The following is a 26,785-nucleotide window of genomic DNA, read 5'->3' as shown; positions in this document are numbered from 1 at the left end:
AATAAGTCTAGAATGAACTTTGTTGTGTTGCGTTAGACTTAAAGGCATAGGTGTGAACTCATGAATTTCAAAACAGCAGATGTGGATACAGAAATAAACACAATTGTGAATGTGTATATGTATGCATATAATGTATATATATATATACACACACACATATTTATATCCATACCTAGGTATACATATTATATATACATGTATATTTGCATCCAGGCTTCCTAGGTGGTGCTAGTTGTAAAGAATGTGCCTGCCCATGCAAGAGACATAAGAGATATGGATTCGATCCCTGGGTCAGGATGATCCCCTGGAGGAGGGCGTGGCAACCCACTCCAGTATCCTTACCTGGAGAATCCCATGGTCAGAGGAGCCTGGTGGGCTACAGTCCATAGGGTTGCAAAGAGTCAGACATGACTGAAGTGACTTAGCACGTACAATTTGTATCTACACACATACACACACATATTTACATCTACGTTTGTGTATATGTGGGTATGTATGTACCACTTCTGTCCAGTAAGGATCCTGGAGCAAAGAAATCCCAATAGGAATGAACACTTACTAATGCTTAAATCTTGGCTTCTAAAAACCATTCTCCACTTAAAGAAATCAGGGATCCATGGGGAAACAACTGATTTCAGCACTGGGACAGGGGAAAACACGAGCTGGGGATCTTGTTCTGCCAGAAAGCAAGGAAGTGCTGAAGGAATGATGGACACCTGGTTGAAAGACACCAGAGCCAGTTTGAGTAGGTGCCCACTGGCCAAGGATGGGACAATTCAAGCATCAAAGCAGAGTAAAGAGAGTAATAGACGTTTACCTCTGAATAAAACAGGAAATCATACATATATATTAAATAGATGGACAAATGACTAGATTGGCATTTCAATGAGGAACAGATGATTCACAGAACCTGAAAGTACCTCCCTATAAACTGTCACTATAAACAGGAAAAGAGTTAACTTTGCAGAGGAGAAAGCTTGACAGATAACAGCTTAGTCAAGGGATCAAAACGCTTGTTGTCAGTAACATAACAAGTTGAGATTTCGAACCACCTGACAAGATGCAATTAAAAGAAACTAGCATCGCTTCCCAGAGAAGGGAATGGCAACCCAGTCCAGTGTTCTTGCCTGGAGAATCCCAGGGACGGGGGAGCCTGGTGGGCTGCCATTTATGGGGTCGCACAGAGTCGGACATGACTGAAGCGACTTAGCAGCAGCAGCATCACTTCCATGTTATTTTGGCTAAAGGTCAATAAATGATTTTAATTATGAAGAAGCACCAGACTGAGCCAAATCAAAGGACCTTCTACAGAAGAACTGCTTATAATCTTCAAAAGAGCCAAAGCCATAGAAATCAAGGCTGAGGAGCTGTCCAGACCAAAATTCGCAACAAAGCTGTGATGACTAAATGCAAAGGGTGATTCTGGATAGAATCCTTTGCATAGAATACATTATAAGGACATCTGGAAAAACTTGAATGTGGTCTGAGAATTAGGGGCAGCAACGTAACCATGTAAATTTTCTGATGTTGATGATAGTATTGTGTTTATGGAGGAAAGGGGCTTGTTTATAGGAAATACATACCAGTTGGAGGTGATAGGCTATTAGGTCAAAAACTTAGAACTAATGCCCTATTAGGACATTTTGGTGGCCTTCCAACTATATGTTTAAAAAAATTTTTTTTTAATTAAAAAAAAATGAGAACCAAAAGAGCAACTGTTCCAAGCTGTGTGACAATCTTTAAGAACGAGGTCAGATTTGCACATGCTGGCTACAGTAATCATTTCTCTCCTCCAAGAAAACAGATATTTTCAGTTGCTGAGTATCAAATGTTTATTCTCCAGCTTCCTACTACTAGTAAAATCTATTTCATAATTAGCTCCTCTTAAAACCAGCTTTTATTTCACAGAAATTGTATCCTTTAATAATTCCCTTTGAAACATACAGAGCTAAGGATGCAGGTGTGTCAGAGTACAACTCGGACAACCAGGAGAAGTGGACCACCTGAGGGCTGTCCTCCCCACTTGATACCCCGTACAGAAAGCCACAAACAATTCTGGGAACACCTCTGCAAAGCCAGCCAGGTTGTCCAACTCAGTAGAACATCGTACTTGATTCAAATTACACATTCAGTACTGTACTGTACATATCCAGCATCACACATGCTTAAAATAATATAAGTATGCATAATGACATATCAGGTCTCACTTTTAAAGTAACGATAAGCAGGCAACTACACATTCTAAAACTACTAAATAATCCCTTTTTACCTAAATTGAAAATGTCACATACACATTGGCTGCTTCAGAAGCCTTGGGCATGCAGACAGGAAGTGAAGAAAATATTTCAGCTAAGAATAATCACATGTTACATGTACTTTAGAATCTGTCAGCCAAATGAATGCAGAGGAAGACTGTCTTGAAGAGCCAGGGCCAGTTTCCAGGCTGAATGGTTACTAGGAGAGGGGATCATACAGATGTTTTCCTGACACATCTGTGTTTCATCACAGATCCTGGAGGAAAAGTCAGGCAGACCCACTCTGGTTCCCAGGGTGGCCTCAGCCCCCGGGAGCAAGAGCACCTGGTTGTCCTGGCTCAGTAGAGTCTCTCAATTCTGGAAATCCCATCCAGGTCTGGATAGCTGCTCCAGGCTGATGGGGGCCACTTCAACCTGTAAAGAACAGCGGCATCATGGCTGAAGCTTGGCAGTGACCTCTAAGAACTTCAGCCTTTTGCTGAATGGATCATGGGCTTTACCTTCCAGGACAACGTTTGACAAAGAAAGATGGTTTTCTTAGTTTGTTCAAAATTTTAGCATGATCTCCAAAAATAGGCTGGTTTGTAATTAATAGCACCATGAAAACAAAAAAATAGTAGAAAAAAGTGTCAAAAACTGAAGTCACTTTTGATTCTGAGCAATGCTTCCTCCCACTGGTGTCAACATGTCAGCAAAGTAAACCATTTGGAAAGCAAACTGAAGGCAAAGTAAATCTTTTTCATAGAATACATTGTAAAGGACATCTGGAAAATATTGGGAAATTTGGGAAAATAAGATATCTCTTTGGAGCAAAAATTATGCTTATTTAGGGAGAATATAGGCAAGTTACATTCACTAGACTGCAACTACATATATGTAACTGAGCAGCAAAAGGAAAAAATGTAGACAGTAGCTCCCAACTCCGTATGCCTGTCAAGTAGTTAGGTAGAAACATTTTTAAAAGGAAAGTTGAGGGCAGAAGAAAGCATTTAAATTGTTGGGGCAGTGGTCAACTGGGGTTAAGACGTTATAAAAGAGTGTTGTGTACAAATGTATTAGTATGCTATTGTTACACATCCACACCTCAGAAATAAAATAAGTTTTCAAGCATCTTCCTCTACTGCCTGATTATGAAAGGAATGGTGATCCCTACAGAAAGAAGAGATAGTCTATAGTGAAATGCATACTCTGGCTCTCAGCTGCCCATTTGCTTTGCAGATTTGGCACCCCTGTCATCTTTAAAACATTTTTGTAGATGTGTTTGTTCTCCTGGCTGGTGCTTTGCTAGAAGCAGATGTGAAAACAGGGATTCCATCCCAGTGAGGTCTGTTTGTTGAGCACACATGAGCTGGGCTTTCTATAAAGCTAGTTGCAAGAGGGTATTTGTTTTGAGAGAACTCAACAGTACTAAGGCAGTCTGTTAAAATCCCTGTTGACCAACACAGTCACTGGTCCAGACTGAACAAAACTCTAGCAGAAGATGTATGTAGTCAAATCAAGTCAGACTCTCTGTGGCCCAGGAAACAGAGAATCTTGCCCTCCAAGTTGTAGAGAACTGGCCAAGGTTGGTTCATGCCTGGGTGCCAGGGAGTTCCAAATTACGGGTCACATCTGTAACAGAAATAAGGCATAAATGCTTTAAAAGTTCTCTATGTGCCAAGCCCTTCAACAAAATTTCTCCTTTCCTCTGCCTCTTATAAACACACACACATATACACACACACAGGGGAACACATACCCCTTCCAAACTTACGTTTCAAGATTGAGCACCAATTCTACATTTCCCATAGAGTTTGACCCAACCTCTATTGCAAACTTGGCTCCTATTGCAAACTTTGAGCTCTACCATATTGTTTATTTTCAATGAACGAGACAAAGCATCAATTCAGTGAAAATGCAACTTTGGCTTTTTACAGAAAATACTAAAATTCTGTCTTAGAGACATCTTCCCTTCTTATAATATAAAAATTAAAATTATAAGCTTCATGTAAAGAACACTCTTCCCTTCCCAAATCCCCGTGTGTCACTGTACCTGTGGGTGCCGGCTTTTTAGCAGTGTTCACTGCTGCCATGAACATGTATTCACTGTTAGGGTCGTGCACGCTGGTGGGATACTTCTGCAAGAAAAGTCAGAAACATGGTTTGTCTTCTCCTCTTCCCCATCTCCATTCCTCTGTGTGTGTGCGCGTGTGTGTGTGTGTGTGTGTGTGTGTGTGTGTTACTGATTTCTATTCTTTGTTGAAGCAGTCTGTGACAAAGTGTTAAATGTGACTTAGGCTCTTGACTTTGGGATTCCCTGATAGCTCAGTTGGTAAAAAATCTGCCTGCAATGCAGGAGACCCCAGTTTGATTTCTGGGTCAGGAAGATTCCCTGGAGAAGGGATAGGCTACCCACTCTAGTATTCTTGGGCTTCCCTTGTAGCTCAGCTGGTAAAGAATCCACCCACAATTTGGAAGACCTGGATTCAATCCCTGGGTTCGGAAGATCCCCTGGAGAAGGGAAAGGCTACCCACTCCAGTATTCTGGCCTGGAGAATTCCATGGACTGTGTAGTGCATGGGGTCGCAAAGAGTTGGACACAACTGAGCGACTTTCACTTTCAAGGGGAACCGTATATGTAAAGGACTTTAAATAAAAGGCTTTCTGCTCAATATCTTTTCTCACTTATGCCTTTACTTTTCCTTCCGCAGTAGACTTAAGACCACAGGACTTATCTTACTCTCTTCCATCTTTGTCTCTCTTTTCAAATTCCTTTCTGGAAACAAATATACATACTGTGTGGCCAGTGATCACACTGTGGATGTACTTGAAGGTGCTAACATCCTTGCATAATACTCTGAATGGTGTAATTTCTTTGAGAACCCATTTTGTGATAGATTAAAAAGAATATTCTCCAGCACAGAGAGATTTTTGTTGTTACCGTTCTTTTATCTTTCTGCATAACTTTTCAGTGATTTTCTTTAAAAGCAAGGAGTCCTAATAACTCATCATGTAAAAAAAACAACTGGCAGTTTCTTTCTCAACTACTGATGGCATCTTCTAAGACTTTCTCACTGATTGTTTCTTAATTGACAAGTTGAGGAAAGCTTATAACAGTTTCATCTGCCCTGACTTTGGAAACTTAGAATTAAATTTGCAGTCCACATGGAATAATACTTTTTAAAGTCGGAAGCATCTTTTTAAAAAAATTTTTAACCTTCCTTTTCCCTTTTGGTCTTTTCATGGCCCCTTTCCCTCAGCATTTTGGAGTAATAATAATGACATATCTCTCTGGAAGCCACTGAATTCTTCTTGGAATGAAGTGGCTATAAAGTAAATAAGCTTCTGTTCCAAGTTAGCAGTTTAATTAATAGGCACATCTTAAAGAAAAGATATTATCTGTCTGTTAATCAAATTATTCTAGCAAAAGCAATACATACTCTGATGAGTAAAGAACTGCTGATATCCCCAGTAAAGCTAGTGCAAGCAAAGATCAATGATGCTTACCTTTTTTGTAAGCCAAAACATAAGGACACATCCAAAAACGCAGACTATAACAAAAGCTGCACATCCTATGGGTAACCAGAACTTCAGCTGGCAACAAAGCTGTGATTCTGGGTTGAAAAAAAAAGATTGGATAAGGAAAAACTCTCAAAATCAAATCTCCCCTTTCACTGCTGAATTATAAGTTCATTTACTAAATTTAAAAGAGCTATTTAATCAAATAGTTTTTCTTCAGTACAACCATGAAATGCAGTAAATAGTTAATAAATAACATCATCTCAGTATGATAGCAAGGATCCAAAAATAAAACCAAAAAGACCCTATGTACATATAAGTCTACAAATGTGGTTAATGGAAAAGACTTTGCTGTCTCTGTTCTTGCAAAACAATAAGAAAAGTAATGTAGAAAACTATTGTTTTCAATCATCTCACTTAATTCCACACACCCCCAACAAAACACCCAAACCTTAAACTTTAGGTGAATAGAGGTAATAGCTCTTAAGCCATGGGTTTTGACATTTGTTCTCATTTTTTTCCTGATTTTCAACAGCATGTCTGTTTTAAAGGCAATATGACCTATTTCTAACTCAGCAGTTTATATGATACTTGTTTGTTTAACTGTTTTCATTAGTGAGAAAAATGTTAAAATGAATATATACTCTTAAGTCTAGAAGATGAAAACAATATCTTACCATAAATATTCAAATATTCTCTGCTTAGAATATCTACTTGAAAAGGAGGAGGATCAAAAATTGACAATTTGCAGATGTAATAGCTGGCATAAGAACTGTCCAAATTATATAGAAAAAAAGAGACACTATTATTGGATAACTGAAATTTACAGACATTCAGATTCTTGGTGGATACCGTGTCTTCACTTCCCTTAATCTTAGTGAGATCACAGAGTACATTATCCCCTTTCAGCAACTGCATTTTAAATTGTCGAACAGTATCAGGGTATTTGCATAAAATTTGTACACCTCCATTGTGAAATATGAACATCTCAGATGCAGCAGAATCATTGAATTCTCCTGGGCAAAAAAAAAAGAAAGCAAAATTTTATGATTTTGTTCCTCTAATCATTATGTTTGAATACAAAAGTCATCTTTTCTCTTCATAAAGTCACCATCGTTGCAACAAAATGAAAGAACTTCACAACCAAAATATAGAATATGAAGGTAGAACTGTGAATGAGGAAAAAAGCTAACCAGAGACTTGTTTATCATATATAAGTACATAATATTTAATATATTAAATACTACATTTACATAGTATAAATCAAGCAGAAGTGGTTCCTTCCTTTTGGCAGACTTCGTATTGGAGACAGATGACAAATAAATATGCAGTTATGCACCCTAATTTATGCTAGAAATGGAGTACTATTCAAATATAGGTACATGGTCCTAATTTTGATTGAAGAATTCAGATAATGCCACTTGGAGAAAGTGACTTTGAAAGTTAAAATTGAAGGAGGATTAGCACTTTAGTCAAACAATGAGAAATTCGAGGAAAGACATAGTTTAGGAAAAAACACTTTTTAAAGCACAAAACAGCTTAAACTAAAAATGAATGGTTATGTACAAATATATATTTACACTAATGCTCTAAGAGAGTGAAAGAACAAATGAAAATTATTTTCAAATGACATAAACATTTCTCTGAATCTCATCCATTGAGAACTGAATCAAAGTCTGATGATAAAGATCAAGATCCAGATTTTCTATTTACTTTCTCATTTTTGAAAACAAATTTGAAGCTTATAGGAAGCCAAAGTTGTTTTTGTGAGCTACATAGGGGATCACACAAGAAAGAAGCTGAACTGGTTTGGGACCAGTTGCAGATTCTAAGTTGAAACAACTCTCTGCCTTCCTTTTTCCTTTTTTCTTCTTTCTTTTTAATATGATGAAATTTCATGCTGCAATTGTTTGGAAAAAATTATTAGCATGGCAGTTGCTAGTTTAAATTTTGAAATCCCTGGTTTTATTCTTGAGAAAACTATGTAACAAGTACAAAGAATTTTTAAGGAAAAAAATGACCTTTGCTCCTATTCCAGTGGAATAGATATACTATTTGTGCAGTTTTTGCTCTTTACCTTCCAGATATATACTTATTTTATATAGCAAACATATTACTTAATGTTCTTCTATTGGCATTTAATATTATATTATAAATGTTCTATTTTTCACATAGTCATAATAATTATCCTGTTTAATGCCTATACAAAAGGCTTAATGTCAATCTAGAATAACTTGTTAGAGCATTCCATTCATGTTGACTGGTTGGGGTTATTTCCAGCATTTTGATTTCATGTAAATATTTCAACACGTGGTGAAAATCTTTAAAGACTCTAATGACACTCTACATGGCCATGTTGCTTTTGGAGAGAACTGTTCCACTTTTTAACAGGACTAGCATTATGCAGGAGAATTCATTTGCCACAACTCTGCTTATACTAGTGTCTCAATTTTATTTAAGATTTACCACCGTTACTTTTTTTTTTTAATATCTCTAGGCTTTCTATATCTCATATTGTTAGGGAATAGATTTTCAATTTGAGGATTTGATTGTGAAAATATACACAAGTGTTCCATTTTTTAGTTATGGCAGTCCAGATTTTTCAAACTAACTCCCACACTGAAATAACCAAAAATGCTGAATGAAATGCCTAAAATTATTAGTTTAAAAGATTAAATGGATATGGAATTTAGAAAGATGGTAATGATGACCCTGTATGCGAGACAGCAAAAGAGACACAGATGTGTAGAGCAGACTTTTGGACTCTGAGGGAGAGGAAGAGGGTGGGATGATTTGGGAGAATGGCATTGAAACATATATACTATCTTGTAAAAAACGAATCGCCAGTCTATGTTCGATGCAGGATACAGGATGCTTGGGGGTTGTGCACAGGGATGCCCCTGTGAGAGATGATATGGGGAGGGAGGTGGGAGGGGGGTTCATGTTTGGGAACTCATGTACACCCGTGGTGGATTCATGTCAATGTATGGCAAAACCAATACAATATTGTAAAGTAAAATAAAGTAAAAATAAAAATTAAAAAAAAGAGAGTAAGTGGTGAAAATAATGATGAAATTAACTAGATTAAACTTAAAGAACCAGAATCCAAGGAGAGAAGCAAAGGTTAGAACTTGCTTTTACTTTGAGAACTTATGCTGTTCTCTCAGATTTATACTTTTGTTTTCATGTCTCAACTTCCAGAGTCTGAAAGTGAGAAATCTGGTAAAAGACATTTTATCAAATTTCTCCTTGGTAAGATGAAATCCCCAAGGTTTGTGTTGTTGGAATACAGGTAAAGCAGAAGTAAACCAGTTTTCACCCAGATTATGCCCCACCTTCAAATCACTCCAATGGTCCAGAAAAATCTCAATAATTGAACTTTGTTTAAGGTGATTGGGATTACTATTCAGTTCAGTTCAGTTCAGTTGCTCAGTCGTGTCCGACTCTTTGAAATCCCATGAACTGCAGCACGCCAGTCCTCCCTATCCAACACCAACTCCTGGAGTCTACCCAAATCCATGTCCATCGAGTTGGTGTTGCCATACAACCATCTCATCCTCTGTCACCCCCTTCTCCTCCTGCCTTCAATCTTTCCCAGCATCAGGGTCTTTTCCAGTGAGTCAGCTCTTTGCATCAAGTGGCCAAAGTATTGGAGTTTCAGCTTCAACATCAGTCCCTCCAACGAACACCCAGGACTGATCTCCTTTAGGATGGACTGACTGGATCTCCTTGCAGTCCAAGGGACTCTCAAGGGTCTTCTCCAATACCACAGTTCAAAAGCATCAATTCTTCAGCATTCAGATGTCTTTATAGCCCAACTCTCACATCTGTACATGACTACTGGAAACCTTTGTTGGCAAAGTAATGTCTCTTTTTTTAATATGCTGTCTAGGTTGGTCATAACTTCTCTTCCAAGGAGTAGGCATATTTTAATTTCATGGCTGCAGTCACCATCTGCAGTGATTTTGGAGCCCAGAAAAATGAAGTCTGTCACTGTTTCCACTGTTTCCCCATCTATTTGCCATGAAGTGATGGGACTAGATGCCATGATCTTAGTTTTCTCAATGTTGAGTTTTAAGCCAACCTTTTCACTTTCCTCTTTCACTTTCATCAAGAGGCTCTTTAGTTGACATATTATAATAAAAATCTTGAAAACAACCAGGGAAAAAGAGACTGGCTTTTTTTTTCTAAAAAGCAACTATTACACTGACAGGTTGTATCTCAAGATCAACAATAAAAGTTTTGATACAGTGGAATTACATCTTATATCTTTAGAGTACTGAACGAAACTGTCAACCTAAAACAGATTGTTTAGGGGGACAGAAAAAGTATATGTAACTTGAGACTTTGATAAATGAAGTACGCTTGTTGTGATTTCTTGATAATGACCAAAAGAATAGAAACAGACTATAAAACCCAAATGAATGTCACAAAATTTAGTATGATGCTTCTGTATAAAGGGGAAGAAGAGTTGGAATCAGGAAAGAAATACAGAGCGGAAAAGGTGTCTGTGTGCTAACAATGTTTAACTCCTGAACCTGTGGTAATTGTGGGAGTAAGGTAGTATGCTTAGTAGTTATTCATTAAATTGCACATTTTATTTTTTCACTTTTCTGAATAGATGCTTTGTTCTAGGAAAAAAAAATGGTTTTAAAGTACAAAAAAGAAAACTAATGCTGTTTCATTTTAAAAATTGAGGGTAAATATAAGCAAAAGGCAAAGGGGAAAAATTGATCACATGAGAATAGGTGCAATCTACATTAGATTAAAATAAAAGATGATTTGCATGGGGATTTATTTGTCTGAAAGTAAATTATGTTGCACTACTTTTGCTTTGATGCAGAAGATAAAATCAGTGAGCTGGTTCACAGTTTCTTTAGAAATGTTCACAGCAAATTTCCCAAGGACTTTAGAATGGCAGTGTGTAAACCGCAAAGAAATCTTGGAACAAAAGTGTCTGCAGCCACCCTTGTGCTCACCCAGACACAAATGTACTTCTATTTCTGAAGATGATTCTGTCAGCACCTTTTTCTCCTTTTATACCCACACTATGACCTATAACCCAACACAACATGAAATATAATGGTTGGTGGTACAGAGTGAGAGAAGTACAATGCAGTGGTTCCCAAGGAAACCAGAGGAAAATTCTGGCTTTGCCATTAGCAAGTCTCTGTAACAAGGATCTGTAGTTTCTAGACTGTAATTTCTTCATCTGTGAAATAAGGAAGTGGGACCAAGACATCTTAAAGTCCTTTCCAACACTTACTGTCTATGGATTCAGGATGAGAACATAACCAGATGAGACCATGAACAACCAAGAGAGATAACTTTGCTGTTGGATTCTTCAGAGGAGAAACCATGTTTCCATAATCTTCTCTCTGTCCCAGCATCTTACTGGTCTATTCCAGGAAGTCAGGAGAAATGAAAATTAATGAGACTATCTTCCTGACCTATAAAAACATTTAGGTATGGCTAGGAAGACTCTTCAGAGTCCCTTGGACTGGAGATCCAACCAGTCCATTCTAAAGGAGATCAGTCCTGGGTTTTCTTTGGAAGGAATGATGCTAAAGCTGAAACTCCAGTACTTTGGCCACCTAATGTGAAGAGTTGACTCATTGGAAAAGACTCTGATGCTGGGAGAGATTGGGGGCAGGAGGGGAAGGGGACGACCGAGGATGAGATGGCTGGATGGCATCACCGACTCAATGGACGTGAGTTTGAGTGAACTCTGGGGGTTGGTAATGGACAAAGAGGCCTGGTGTGCTGTGATTCATGGGGTCACAAAGAGTTGGACAGAACTGAGCAACTGAACTGAACTGAACTGAGGAAGACTACTCAAGTTTTTCTTGGGTGACAGTGCCGAGGGTGTGTGCTCGGGGAGTAACTGCTGCTGCTGCTGCTGCTGCTAAGTCGCTTCAGTCGTGTCTGACTCTGTGCAACCCCATAGACAGCAGCCCTCCAGGCTCCCCTGTTCTGGGATTCTCCAGGCAAGAATACTGGAGTGGGTTGCCATTTCCTTCTCCAGTGCATGAAATTGAAAAGTGAAAGTGAAGTCGCTCAGTCGTGTCCGACACCTAGTGACCCCATGGACTGAAGCCTACCAGGCTCCTCCATCCATGGGATTTGCCAGGCAAGAGTAGTGGAGTGGGTTGCCATCGCCTTTTCCATGGGGAGTAACTGGAGATCCCAAATTCTCATATCTACTAGACACATTTTTTTTATTGGAGTATAATTGCTTTGCAATGTTGTGTTAGTTTCTGCTGTGCAACAAAGTGAATCAGCTATGTGTATGTATCTATGTATATGTATCTATATATCCCTTCCTTCTTGAACCTCTTGCCCACTCACCAACCCACTCCCACCTCGGCCACCCGCCATCTCACCCATCTAGCTTATCACAGAGCGGAAAAAACCATCATCAAAAAAATCTACAAACAATAAATGGAGAAAGTGTAAAGACAACAGGACCCTCTACTAGACACTTAATTATTCATTTTATCAATTTTAACCTATAAATTGCCTAGGTCACCTTTTTATTATTAAATGTGGTGGTAAGAAGGCTGACTTAAGTGTCCACATACCCAATGCTTGGAGGAGGAAATTGAAACCTACTCCAGTATTCTTGCCTGTGAAATTCCATAAATGGGGGAGCATGGTGGGCTACAGTCCATGGGATCTCAAAGATTCAGACACGATTGAGTGACTAAGCATGCAGACACACCCAGTGCTTAAACTTTCCATCTGGAAAACCATTTAGTAACTCTTAATCTGCTATTTGAACATTTTCAACTACAGGACAGAGAAGGCGATGGCACCCCACTCCAATACTCTTGCCTGGAAAATCCCATGGACGGAGGAGCCTGGTGGGCTGTAGACCATGGGGTCGCGAAGAGTCGGACACGACTGAGCGACTTCACTTTCACTTTTCACTTTCAGGTGTTGGAGAAGGAAATGGCAGCCCACTCCAGTCTTCTTGCCTGGAGAATCCCAGGGATGGGGGAGCCAGGTGGGCTGCCGTCTATGGGGTCGCACAGAGTCGGACACGACTGAAGCAACTTAGCAGCAGCAGCAACTACAGGAATCAGATAGGGCATGTAATCAATTGCTTCACAGTCACTCTGGATCCTGTAGGACCTCAAATCTCTCATCACAAAATCTCCTCATTCTTTGATGGCATTTGAAAAACAGTATCAAAAGGAGGTCATCCCTATAATCATGACTCAATTTAAGGAAAATCTGAATATATTAGTTCCTTATAACTATAGAAGCAGCTAGAATCTTTTCTCCACCTTTCCCAGATGTTATCTTCAAGTCTGATATTCAACCGGGAGTACTGGTACAATAGCACCAACTTTTATAGTCAGGGTCTGCTTTGATTGGGCATCACATCTCTTTGGTCAGTTCCCCTGCCAAGCCAGTGGTGGAAGACTGTGACCGTCCTCCTCATCGATGTCTTTCTTCTCACATACCACATTTTAATATAAAATCATCCTCTAAAATAGTCTCTTACACTATCTTTGATATGTTCCTCACTCTCGCTAAATCACCATCTCCATCCCCAGTACACATAAGTTCTCATATTCACTGTCTGCACATGTTTCAGGCATCCTGTAAACACCTCCTCCTTCACACTTGTTTCCTGTAACATGATTCAATGTCTGCCCAGTATCAGACACAGTCAAACCTAGCAAACATACAAATCATATAGCAAGTCCAATTTTTCCGTGTACAAACAACTGATGACCCAGACAGATTAGATTGTCTGTCTAAGGTCACACAACCTCTTGGGCACATGAAAGATTTGGGGTAAAATCTGAGGTTGAGGTGCCACTAGCAACAACCAGAGAAAGTACAATGGAAGCCGGCAACCACAAGAAGCCTCACAGTGATCACTTCAGATCGAGCCTTAGAGGATCACTGTTGAAATCTGTCTACAAGAAGAAAGTCTAATTTCCTGCACCTCTGTTTTAAATCCAGTAGAATCTACCCATTTCTCCATCTAAACTGCTAGTGGTCCAAATCAGCAACATCGCTCTCTCTGGCATGACGAGAGCTTCCAAACTTTCTGTTCTCACTCGTGCACGTTCACCATCCATGCTCCTCAGGGAAACCAGAATAATCTTCTTACATACATAATCCGATAGGGCACTTGCCCTGCTAATAAAGCATCCAGGGCTTCCCCATCTCAGTTAGAAGATAATCTAACTCCTTACACTGGTTTCCATGACTTACATGATCTACCCTGTCCTGCTAACACTATTTAATACCAGTCACTCACTACACTACAATCACACTGCTCTGCTTTCTATTCCTCAAACATGAGAAGTTGGACTCCAGGGCTTTGAATTTCTTGTTTCTTTGTCTGGAATGTTATCTCTTTTTTTCATATGGCTGCTTCGTACTTCTCCAGCCACCACTGACCACTCAACCAAGTGAAAGTTAAAGTGTTAGTTGCTTAATCATATATGACTCTTTGTGACCCCATGAATTGTCGCCCTCCAGGTTCCACTGTCCATGGAATTTTCCAGGCAAGAATACTAAAGTAGATGGTCATTCCCTTCTCCAGGGGATCTTCTCAAACAAGGGACTGAACCCAGGTCTCCCACATTGCAGGCAAATTCTTTACCATCTGAGCTACCAGGGAAGCCCCATTCCAAGTCATGTTCTGGCATATTACCTGAGATAAAGTATCATTATATTATTTGTTTGTTTACTTATTACCCAATAATGTAAGCTTTAAAATCAGAGATCTTGTTGATTTTATTCAGTGATCCATCACAAGTATCTACAATAGCGCCTGGTATGTAGTAAGTCGCAATAAATATTTATTGGATGGATGGATGAATGAATATGTAGAGCTCAGTGATGTAATAAACCTAGGGAGATAAAGCGTAGAATATAAAATATAAGAACCAAAAAGGCTCTCAGAAATGATCCAGTTATGCCTTTCATTTAAAATTTAAATTTATCAAGCCAAACTGGGGTCAGAAAAGTGAGTATATTACCTGGGATTACACAGCTCATAGTTGGGACAGGATCCTAGGGTTGCCTTTCCTCTGCAGACAAGTACATGCAAATACACAATCAAATACAGAAGATACCTCCTCAACTGGGATGTCAGATTCTAATGAATATTACCTGAGTATTAAAGAAGCATGTTCTTTAACTATTATAAATATCTACCAGGTTCGTAAAGACTTCTTTGTAGGTGTGCATACTAACTCGCTTCAGTCGTGTCCAACTCAGTGCAACCCTATGGACTGAGCCTGCAAGGCTTCTGTCCATTGGATTCTCCAGGCAAGAATACTGCAGTGGGTTGCAATGCCCTCCTCTAGGGGATTTTCCCAACCCAGGGATCAAACTCGAATCTCTTAAGACTCCTGCATTGGCAGGTGGATTCTTTACCACTAGTGCCACTTGGGAAGCCCAAAGATTTGTTTAGGTGGTTGACTATTCTCTTGGTTCTTTCGTATCTATAGCTCTCTGTAGATACAAAGACAGATTTAAAGCTGGTTATTTTTTGTATCCTCCAGAGGGCAGAATCATTAAATCTGCCCAGTGATGTCCATGATAGATGCCTCTGAACCAATAACTGTTCTAATACACCCAGATATTTCATAACCAGAGCCTGTTAGTGATTTGTAATAGAAAGCAAAGTCACTCAGTCCTACCCAACTCTTTGTGACCCCATGGACTGTAGCCTACCACGCTGCTCTGTCCGTGAGATTTTCCAGGCAAGAGTACTAGAGTGGGTTTCCATTTCCTCCTCCAGAGGATCTTCCCAAGCCAGGGATCGAACCTGGGTCTTCCGTATTATAGGTAGATGCTTTACCATTTGAACCACCAGGGAAGATATTTGTAATAGAAATGCAATGCTATCACACTTAGCACTTCATGCATTGTTAAAAACACAAATAGGATAATGCTCTCTTGAACTCTTGTGATGAGTTTTAAAATCTGGATAATAAGACTTCGTTTTTGTTTTGCTACCATATCTGTTCACTTCTTGTTGCTACTCCTAGATTATCAGTACTCTAGAATATAGATACTATACTTAATCACATTGACCACCATGTCTAAAGGGTTCAGTCTTTCCAAAGGAGGTTCATATCTGTTCACTGCTGCTAACTGATTTTTATAACATTATCATTGATATTAGTAGACTAAGGTTTTAAGAGCAAAATCAAAATCTTTATGTTAGATGATTTCTTTAGATCTTCAAACATTTCAAAAGATAAAAGCATTTGCATCTTCTTTTAGGGGCAGCTATTAAGAAAAAGCTCTGAAGAAAAAGTTCACCTGAGAATTGCACTATGGTTCAGATGTTTATTTGCAAATTGATTCTTTTAATATCTGAACTATTTCATTTCTTCAGTGTCAGAGTGTCTTGTTAGAACCCATTCTGCCAGGACTCTTTATAAGCAGTCATATTATGCCTGTTTGAAAGTCTTTTGGCAAAAGCAGTTTAAAAACCCACACAGTGCAGCGGGTGCGAGACAGATCAGCAATTTGACTTAACTCTCCTTAACTCAGACTTCTAACCACAAACCTCCACAAAGATCTGAGTGATAGAAAGATAAGAATTCCTGAGTATGCAATTATTGATGGGCGTATTAAAAATATTTTCTGTAATCCAATAATGATCATCGTTAGCTTAGCATAGCACACAAATGTGACATAAGATGAGAAGTTCTAAAAATGGCAATGTTCATGTTAGGGTTTTGTTACATTTGGGCTTTTACTAAGAAATTCTAGCATTTAAAAAATATGCTTTCTACCACTTTTTTAAACCACTCAGGAAAGCACTGTCATTTCTTATATACCTACCAGCTAAAACTTTTAGAATCCTGATTAGCAGATTTTTATATATGCATTATTTCTATATTTACCTTATTATTCAAAGGCATCCATAATCTAAAGTAGAGATTAAAATCAGTAGCAAGGGTAGGCAAAATAAGCCCAATCCAAAGTCTTAACATTTGCAGAAAAGGAAGTAAAAAAAATTAAGAAAAAAAAAGTAAGGAGAAAGTTAAAAAGCCAAAAGAGTATGTGTGTGTGTGCCTGTGTGCATGCGCACACTGACACAAGTATACATTGTGTGAATTGCTTTTTTCTCCAAGGAACTCTGTAGAGGGGGTAAAACAACTTTTGGTGCTCCAAAATGTGTAATGCTTTTAAATGAAAGATTGGTTTTCTGCTAGTGAAAACTGATGGAAAAATCCCAGAGATGCTATAAACTTTGTCGTGATATTTACCAGTAATTAAAGTAAACTCTACTCTCTACTCCAGTAACCTTTATCTCCAGCCCACCATTCCCCTTGGCTTAGTTCCTTCTTTCCGGCTTCCATTCAACATCTTCCTTTAACATGGTTACCTCTATGCCCATAGACTAGAACAGCCTATTACCTCTTTATTTGCTTAGAAATCCTTGTTCATCCTTTAAGAACGATTTTAAACTGGTCTCTGAGACCCCCCCCCCAGACAAAGACTCCCATCTCTATGCTCTCAATTAATCTTTGTTTACACTGATATGTTTATAGTATGTATAAGTTTAGATCATAATTATTTTTGTCCATCTTCTTCATTTAACCAATAGCTTTACAAGTATAAAGATTGTATCATGGTCATTTAAATAATCCCAGGACCTGGAGTATATTAGATAATAATAATGAATGAATGAGCAGATGAATATGAAAAATGAGCATGATTGGTAAATGTCCTTCATTGGGTTGAGGAGGTGAACAAGGAAAACAGAGCAAAAGATCCTATTTACTAGATAAGGGAGAACGCTTATTTCCAAGTCCAAAGGCAAAGGCTCAGACTGAATGACACCCAACCAATTCTCTGAAGCCCAGTGGTTCTGGAGTTTTACAAATATCTAAGCCTTCCAAAGATTCCAAATAACAATAATAATTGCAACTTATAAGCACTGCATGTTTCTCATATATTAAGCTTTAGATACATTACATGAAATATATCATTTGATGTGTATAACAGTATTTGACATCAGATTTTCTATATTTATCCCTATTTTACAGATGAGGAAACTGAAGCTTGAATAACGGGCCCAAATGAGGTAGAGCCATGATTTGAACCTAGACAATCTGAAACCAGAGTCACCCTTCCTAAAGAGCCCCTTAGTCCAATAATCTAGCCCAACTCCCTAATTTTATAGAAACTGAAGCACAGAAGCTAAAGAGACTTGCTGAGAAAAAGGAAGAAAAAGAATTTCTTAACATTAACCTAGATTTAGAAGTTATTTTCAAGTATTTCTTTTCCTTCAAGATGTATTAGGTATATAATTGGCCCAAATACTTAAAGTGGTGTTTATGTTGGTGCCAAGGGGACATTTTAGGCAAAGATGGGCTTGATAAAGGACAGAAATGGTATGGACCTAACAGAAGCAGAAGATATAAAGAAGAGATGGCAAGACTACACAGAAGAACTGTACAAAAAAGGTCTTCACGACCCAGATAATCACGGTGTAATCACTGATCTAGAGCCGCACATCCTGGAATGTGAAGTCAAGTGGGCCTTAGGAAGTATCACTATGAACAAAGCTAGTGGAGGTGACGGAATTCCAGTTGAGCTATTTCAAATCCTGAAAAATGATGCTGTGAAAGTGCTGCACTCAATATGCCGGCAAATTGGGAAAATTCAGCAATGACCACAGGACTGGAAAATGTCAGTTTTCATTCCAATCCCAAAGAAAGGCAATGCCGAAGAATGCTCAGACTATCACACAATTGCACTCATCTCACATGCTAGTAAAGTAATGTTCAAAATTCTCCAAGCCAGCCTTCAGCAATACGTGAACCATGAACTTTCAGATGTTCAAGCTGGTTTTAGGAAAGGCAGAGGAACCAGAGATCAAATTGCCAACATCCGCTGGATCATGGAAAAAAGCAAGAAAGTTCCAGAAAAACATCTATTTCTGCTTTATTGACTCTGCCAAAGCCTTTGACTGTGTGGATCACAAGAAACTGTGGAAAATTCTCAAAGAGATGGGAATACCAGACCACTGGACCTGCCTCTTGAGAAACCTATATGCAGGTCAGGAAGCAACAGTTAGAACTGGACATGGAACAACAGACTGGTTCCAAATAGGAAAAGGAGTACGTAAAGGCTGTATATTGTCACCCTGCTTATTTAACTTATATGCAGAGTGCATCATGAGAAACTCTGGGCTGGAAGAAGCACAAGCTGGAATCAAGATTGCTGGGAGAAATATCAATAACCTCAGATATGCAGATGATACCACCCTTATGGCAGAAAGTGAAGAGGAACTAAAAAGCCTCTTGATGAAAGTGAAAGAGGAGAGTGAAAAAGTTGGCTTAAAGCTCAACATTCAGAAAACGAAGATCACGGTGTCTGGTCCCATCACTTCATAGAAAATAGATGGGGAAACAGTGGAAACAGTGTCAGACTTTATTTTGGGGGGCTCCAAAATCACTGCAAATGGTGACTGCAGCCATGAAATTAAAAGACGCTTACTCCTTGGAAAGAAAGTTATGACCAACCTAGATAGCAAGCATATTGAGAAGCAGAGACATTACTTTGCAGACTAAGGTCCGTCTAGTCAAGGCAATAGTTTTTCCAGTAGTCATGTATGGATGTGAGAGTTGGACTGTGAAGAAAGCTGAGCACCAATGAATTGACGCTTTTGAACCATGGTGTTGGAGAAAACTCTTGAGAATCCCTTGGACTGCAAGGAGATCCAACCAGTCTATCCTAAAGGAGATCAGTCCTGGGTGTTCATTGGAAGGACTGATGCTGAGGCTGAAACTCCAATACTTTGGCCACTTCATGTGAAGAGTTGAGTCATTGGAAAAGACTCTGATGCTGGGAGGGATTGAGGGCAGGAGGGGAAGGGGACGACAGAGGATGAGATGGCTGGATGGCATCACCGACTCGATGCACATGAGTTTGGGTGAACTCTGGGAGTTGGTGATGGACAGGGAGGCCTGTCGTGCTGCTATTCATGGGGTCACAAAAAGTAGGACACAATTAAGCGACTGAACTGAACTGAGCTGATATTGGTGCCACATACGTTTTATATGATTGAAAAAGTTATTATACACCAAAAAATATATAAAATATTTATTTTATATGAAATTACACTGTGTTTAATGCACTCATTTCCCTAGACGCCTCGAACCATTGTGTGTTGAGCTGCCTTGTGTACTTGAACCTGCAACAAAGTCTGGATCCTTGCTCTGATAAGGTCTAAATTCTTGATAAGTATTGAAACTTATTTGCCTGTAGACAAGTAAACAGATATATTCACATCTATAAGAAATTCTCATAGTTAAATAAGTGCGAACAGGAACTCCAAGATTTTGCTTCAGTCCTAAATAGTACAAAATGAACAAAACTTGAATTGAGAATGCAGTAGAGGTTTATTTCTGATTCTTGTTGTTTTTTATGAATGAATTTTTTTTTGGCTTTAAGCCCTAGGAGAGTATAATTGCTGACTGTACAAAGTTTGACGTCTTACATTTGAAGAAGTTCCTTCTAAGTGATCCTCTGTTGCTTGTTGGAAATGCCATGTCTATGGCAATACACTCAGACAAACAAAAGACAGTTTCAGAACTAGTGGTTGACTGACTCAAAATTCTTGAGTCCATTACCTTCCTTAAAGACAACCTGATTCGTCTTGGCTTTTCTTCATGCAAAGTAGATCCAGACATCAGTATGTCTGCAAGAGTCAGAGGAGGTTCATATCCCGATTTCTGCCTCTCTCTAAACTTGCCTGTGTACTTCAATCAACCATACAGGCCAGACTAATGGGAAAAAAAATCACTTGTTGACTAACAGCTCTCATTTGTGTTACATATTTTCTGCATACTTAAGTTACAAACTCCAAAGTGTAATTTTGAATTTTCCTTAAAAGGTGTTGAATGCCATATTCTTATTTTACTTAGAATGACCAAAATGTGTCATTTTAAGAGACTCAATTTATTAGAATAGAAGTAGCACAGAGATGCCATTTATGGAGTAAATGTGGCTTTTTATTCAAACATTGAAGACGGCAAATAATGTGTACGTGTATGTATATATACATGGGTGTATGTGTATATGAATGTGTATACATACGTTTATATATATACTGGGCTTTGAAATTTTATCTTTTGCATCTTTTATGTATAAAACTCACACTGTTAGGATAGGGAGTCAGCATAAGCTATGGGTTTTGCTCAGTTTACAACTGTGAATACTGAGGCCAATTTTTTTTGTCAAGCAAGTCTATGGATACTACAGTGAGGAAAGCTTAGATGAGAACTGAAATCCTCCCTACACACTTGCATTTTGTTTCTACTAAGAAACTGGAATATGCTGCTAGCAATTTAAAAACCAAAATATTCCATTACATCTGAGGAAGTTGTTAATACCAATTGCAAGTTATGAAAGTCATCTTGTTCACTAATTATGAAACAACAAGGACCTCAAGACCTTCATGAAAATAATACCCATTTCTAGAAAGAAGGAAAAAAAGACAAAGATGTGACTAAACAACCACTGGGAGAAAAAAAAAAATCCCGAAAGTTTAAAATAAAGAACTGAAATCTTCAGTTTGAAAAGACTCACTCAGTCTCAAACAATGTTAATGAAAACACTCACAGAATTAGGCATATCCTAGTGGAATTCCTGATTCCAGTATTAAAATAAATAACAAGATTCTAGAGAAATTTTTTTAAGCTACTTGCAAAATAATGAGAGTCAGACTAGCATGGAACTATTTACCCACAACCCTAGAAGCCAGCAGACAGTGAATGAATATCCACAGACAGATCAGGAATCTTATTCCCAGGAAAGATATCAGTTATTCATTAGAGTAAAAGGAAAACATCTTTACCCATGCCGGAATTCAGAGACTTCAAGGTATCTGAAGAAAATAATAGAAGTCTTCTGAACATTGGGTAAGGACAGGGATGACAAGACAGGAGCAAATGGTAAGACTGATGCTGCCATTGAAAAGGGGTGATGTGAGTATAAGGAGAGAATCCTTCAATCAGAGGAGAAATACTGTTAGAGGAAATTTAGCAATGATCTGCAACTACAAGTTTTCATTTATTTCAACAAAACCCACATATGGGGTGTGCATGCTAAATCACTTCAGTCATGTCTGACTCTTTGTGAGCCTATGGACTGTAGCCTGCCAGGCTTCTCTGTCCATGGGATTCTCCAGGCAAGAATATTGGAGTGGGTTGCCATGTCTTCCTCCAGGGGAATCTTCCTGGTCCAGGGATTGAACTTAAAGTCTCCTGTGTCTCCTACCCTTTCAGGCAGATTCTTTACCACTAATGCCACCTGGGAAGCCCCATGTAAGGGGTAAGGGTGCACTAAACAGAAAATATAAGACTGAAAAGAAAACATCGTGAAGTTCTCATGTCACTGCAGGAGGTAGGGGATAAACACGTCAAGCGCCTATTGTCATTATTGATTTTATTATGATTTTATCATTTTATTATTAAATTATGATTTATTACTTACAATAATAAATAGATATTCAATTAAGATGCTCTGAATATGACAATGACTTAGTCAACCAAGAAGTGTAGCAGACCTTTCAAATTACAGAGGGAAGAGTTCCTCTGTAGTCTGTAAAAGAACCTTCCTCATTTCAACAAAAATAAAAGAAAATACCACAACCAAGGAAAATCAAAATAAACATAATGTTGAAGGAGTAAAATCAATATAGGGCTCCTTGGTGGCTCAGCAGTAAAGAATCTGCCTGCAATGCAGGAGACACAGTAGACTCGGGTTTGATCCCTGGGTTGGGACGATCCCCTGGAGAAGGAAATGGTAACCCACACCAGTATGTTGCCTGGCAAATCCCATGGACCGAGGAGCCTGGTGGGCTACAGTCCATGGGATCAGAAAGAGTTGGACATGATTGAACAACTGAACACACACACACTAAATCAACATAGAGTTATTGTACTGAGTGAGAAAATGGCCTGAATGCAACTACTGAAAGAAAAATGGACAATTTGGATTTTTTAAATGTAGCACAAACCCTGGAAGGAGGAGGCTCAAAGGTTGGCTCAACTCCTCCCCTTGAACTCTGGGGAGGAGCAGATGCTGGAGACGCCAAAGAGATGTTTTTTTCTTCAGGTGATGGAGTTCAGGAACCATGGCTTCAATGTCTGGGTGACAAAATCAAGGCTCAAAATGAGCCTGAGGGTTCCCCTTCCAGTTTCCACCCAGAACACCCCATGAAACATGCACATTTATTAAACACCACCTCATCTCGGCCATTCACACTTCACTGCGTTCAAAGTGGTCTTTCCAAAACCAGAATTCATCAGATCACCCACAAGGTCTCCATTGCCCGTAAGTTCTGGAAAGAACGTCTTCTATGTAGACAGAAGGTCCCACTTTTCCCAAACGCTTCCACAACAAAGAACCTCCTATTCCTCCAGAATCATTAAAAGAAGATGATTTTGTTAAATTTTATATTGAGATCAATAGAAGACTGAGAATCACCAAGATTTTTTTCCCTCTTAACTCACCAACCAAATAACAAAACTGGTAATTTCTCTTATTTGAGATTCATGTTATTTCTCCACTACTTCAACATGGTACAGAAAGATAGTGGATATTGGAATCAGATGTATTTGAATTCTAATCTTGGTTCTGCCACTAAATACTAGGTAACCAAACATTTAGCCTTTCCTGGTCTGAGATTCTTCAAACATTAACTAAGAATGCCTACCTCTTCATGGGATGAGAAAGCCTACCTAGCTGGGAGGATTAAAAATATGCCAAAGGAAGGGAGCTGCAAGAACTTAGCTGACTTCAGTTTTGGTCTTTACTTTGCATTTAGAGTCTTTAAAACAGTAGTTGCTTAATAAATGGATTGTGATGATACTTTGAATATGATGACCTAAATGGAAAGGAAATCCAAAAAAGAGAGAGGATATATGCATACATGTAGCTGATTCACTTTGCTGTACAGCAGAAACTAACACAACATTGTAAAGCAACTCTACTCCAAGAAGAATTAACTGTAAGAAAGGCATAGAGATTGCCTTAAATTAGGAGCATAGATGCTCAAGTTCATTTAATAAGGAATGCCTTACCAATGATAAATCCCTGAACCACCTGAATCAATTATATAAATTAAAGGAGCAAAATACAGCTAGAAAAAACAATTGTCAAGCAGTTTACTATCTCCATCTAGCCATTCATGCTCCAGTTCTGCCACCAGTCAAATAGGAAAACAGCTTGTTGCGTGGCATGGTTTTCTGTGTGATGAGAGGGAATGTTGATTTGATTCCACCAAAATTTAAGATATATATCATTCCAGAAGTACATTGTATTAATCAGCTTAGTCTGACAACTGGAAACAATTCCACCTAGGCTGGATCGATCCTTCCACGGTGGTAACACCATTGTTAATTTGAATCTCCTGAGCATAATATCATCACAAGTGCCCAGTTGGGTTTGGCATTTTGGGACACTTTCTAACAGTACAAACAACCCCTTCAGTGACTTGAACCAATGTTCTTGGGAGAAAATCCACAATCCTTCATGTGGCACATAAGGTCTGAATAGTCTAGCCTCTGCTTTCCCTTCCAGCCTCATCTTGCACCATCACCAACTCTTGACCTCTCTGTCCTCAGGCACATCCACCTTCTTCCTGCTCTGACTTACTTCCTTTCTTCCTGACACAGGGACTTTGTGCTTACTCTTCTCATGATATGAAATGTCCATGGTATGAATGTCCCACCATTCTCCCCACTTACTCTTATTTGTCCTGCAAATCTCAGCTCAAGGACCACTTAAAAGACTTGGATGAGCCCCACCCCCCACTGCACCTCCATATCCACTCAGTCTACACAAGTTTTTTTGTTACATCCCCTGATAGAACTGAGTTCTGTCTGTAATTGTCATTTCATTCACAAAATTATCTGATTTGCCTCTCTCCAGCCTTTCAATTAGCTTCATGAGAGCAGGGAATTGCTCAGAGGTTAAAGCGTCTGCCTCCGATGCGGGAGACCCAGGTTCGATCCCTGGGTCAGGAAGATCCCCTGGAGAAGGAAATGGTAACCCACTCCAGTATTCTTGCCTAGAGAATCCCATGGACAGAGAAGCCTGGTAGGGTACAGTCCACGGGGTCGCAAAGAGTCGGACGCGACTGAGCGACTTCACTTTCACTTTCACTTTCATACACACAGAGGCCAGCAGAGTACTGCCTACATGGCAAGTTCTTGGTGCTGAATGAATGGATGGATGAGTGAATGAATAAATGAATATCGATCCCCATGCTATTCCCTTGTTGCTTGTGCAGCTAAAGGATTTCACTGGGTTTAGAAAAGGAATAGTGGCCCCAAACTACCCTTGGGACCTATAAATAATTCCTCATTCCTCTTAAGAGCTTTGGAGCCACCTTGAGCCACCACAAGCTCAAATATTTGATCAATACCCTTTTTTTTTTTCCTTTGAAGATAAAAATAAAGTCTGCTTTTGGTACCACTGCAAAACTTATCTCTAAATAACAGTATACCAACCAAAGTTCTGCCTGCACTTTTAGTGTTAGTAAAACTTCCCAAAGTAGTATAATTTCACTTTGTGTTTTCCCTACCTCGGGAACATGGCCCAGACTTAAAGATAAAATGAAAATAATTGAAAACATACCCAGTAAGTAGTAGAAGAAACACACATTAATTTCTCCGTCGGCAGCATTATTTAAAATATTCAAATAGAGTCTGATATATACCACATAAGAGAAAGAATTGAGGACTTCAGAATGATTTTTTTTTTCAGTGTCTTCAGAGGCTATGGACTGTTTTACGTTGTCCACTGATCCTTGGCGTTTCACAAGGACCTTGACATTAGTGCTAAAAAAACCCTGTGGCAGCCAGGGCATTTCTGACAAAAGACCACCCAGATAAGATTAAAATGAAACTCCTTCTTTTCAAAGCCCTTCCGTTTTATTTTCTCCCAGCCCAGATGCCAGGCCTACTTAATTTTCATTCTGTTGACACAAGTCATTTTGCCTTTCATCTTCCTCTGAGAACAGTAAGCCACTCTTTTATTTTATCCACTAAAAGTTAACTTCAAGCAGGTAATTTAAAATTTTAATGATCTGATGAGACATTTTTCATCTTAAAACAGTAACATAAACGCTGTTGGCCATGGACTTGGGCTCTTCTGTAATTGTTCTTACTTTCTAAAAAACAAACAAAACCTTTCTATTTGGTGCCTAACTTTTCCACCTTTGATTTTTCTTAATGTTCACTTGAATTATAACTTAATAATGCATATTCAATAAGTCACTTACCTGCTAGAATTTCAACTTGGGTGCAGAAGAGAAAGAAATACCAGAGGTCTGACTTCATGTTTGCCAGAAGCAAATGCAGTTTTCTCCTTCAGTGTTTAAGCCTGACAGTGAATTCACGTCCTTAACTGTTTTCTATTTGCTGGAAAGGAAGTGGGTTGGGTGGGGGTTGATGTCGTGTGACACTTACCATCAAGGCAAGAAGGTGTCTCTGAAGTGATGTCAATGTCAGCGATGTTATTGCTCATGGAGGTTAAGTTTAATTCATGGATTATTATGATTTGTTATATTTATTTATTTGGCTGCACAGGATCTTAGTTGCAGCACATAGGATCTAGTTCCCTGACCAGGGATTGAACCTGGACCTCCCATATTAGCAGCATGGCTTCTTAGCCACTGGACCACCAGAGAAGCCCCTTACTCCATGGATTATTGCTGATTTTGAAGACAAAGGAAAACTTTTCCCTCATTTCAATTCCAAGAAAACAAATGAAAGAGACAGCACCTGCTCTTTTCAGAACCACCCTATTCCCTCTGAATGAATAGTTGTTGGGTATAGCATGATCTAAAATTAACCATATGATAAATAGCATGTATTTTGATGTATTTCTATCTTATGCTGTTTGCTCCAGAGATAGAAAGCCTTTGAAGTAGGACAAGAAATACATAAAATTACTACAGAAATTTGGGCTTCCTTGGTGGCTCAATGGTAAAGAATCCTCCTGCAATGCAGGAGACATGGGTT

The 26,785-nt window shown here is 38.9% G+C and overlaps 1 protein-coding gene across 1 annotated transcript; it reads right to left on the bottom strand.

The window, feature by feature from the left end:
* Positions 1-1,807: 1,807 nt before the first annotated feature.
* ICOS (inducible T cell costimulator) lies at positions 1,808-26,195 on the bottom strand. The gene is made up of 5 exons (XM_069578082.1): positions 26,044-26,195; positions 6,431-6,769; positions 5,742-5,848; positions 4,288-4,372; positions 1,808-3,866 (listed from the first exon to the last, which is right to left on the bottom strand). The coding sequence occupies exons 1-5, from the start codon at positions 26,099-26,101 to the stop codon at positions 3,826-3,828; spliced, it is 630 nt and encodes a 209-aa protein (XP_069434183.1). The 5' UTR covers positions 26,102-26,195; the 3' UTR covers positions 1,808-3,825.
* Positions 26,196-26,785: the final 590 nt, after the last annotated feature.

Source organism: Ovis canadensis, chromosome 2 (genome assembly GCF_042477335.2).
Source record: "Ovis canadensis isolate MfBH-ARS-UI-01 breed Bighorn chromosome 2, ARS-UI_OviCan_v2, whole genome shotgun sequence".
Classification (NCBI taxonomy): Eukaryota; Metazoa; Chordata; class Mammalia; order Artiodactyla; family Bovidae; genus Ovis; species Ovis canadensis.
Note: the sequence above shows the minus strand (reverse complement) of the source record. Positions and strands in the feature narration are given on the sequence as shown.

Bases quoted from the DNA above. Each gene is read 5' to 3' on its own strand.
- ICOS (XM_069578082.1), bottom strand. From the start codon at position 26,101: ATGAAGTCAGACCTCTGGTATTTCTTTCTCTTCTGCACCCAAGTTGAA. The intron at 6,770-26,043 runs GTAAGTGACTTA...TTTTTTGCCCAG, and splicing joins CCAAGTTGAAATTCTAGCAG to GAGAATTCAATGATTCTGCT. The intron at 5,849-6,430 runs GTAAGATATTGT...TTTTCAACCCAG, and splicing joins AGAATATTTGAATATTTATG to AATCACAGCTTTGTTGCCAG.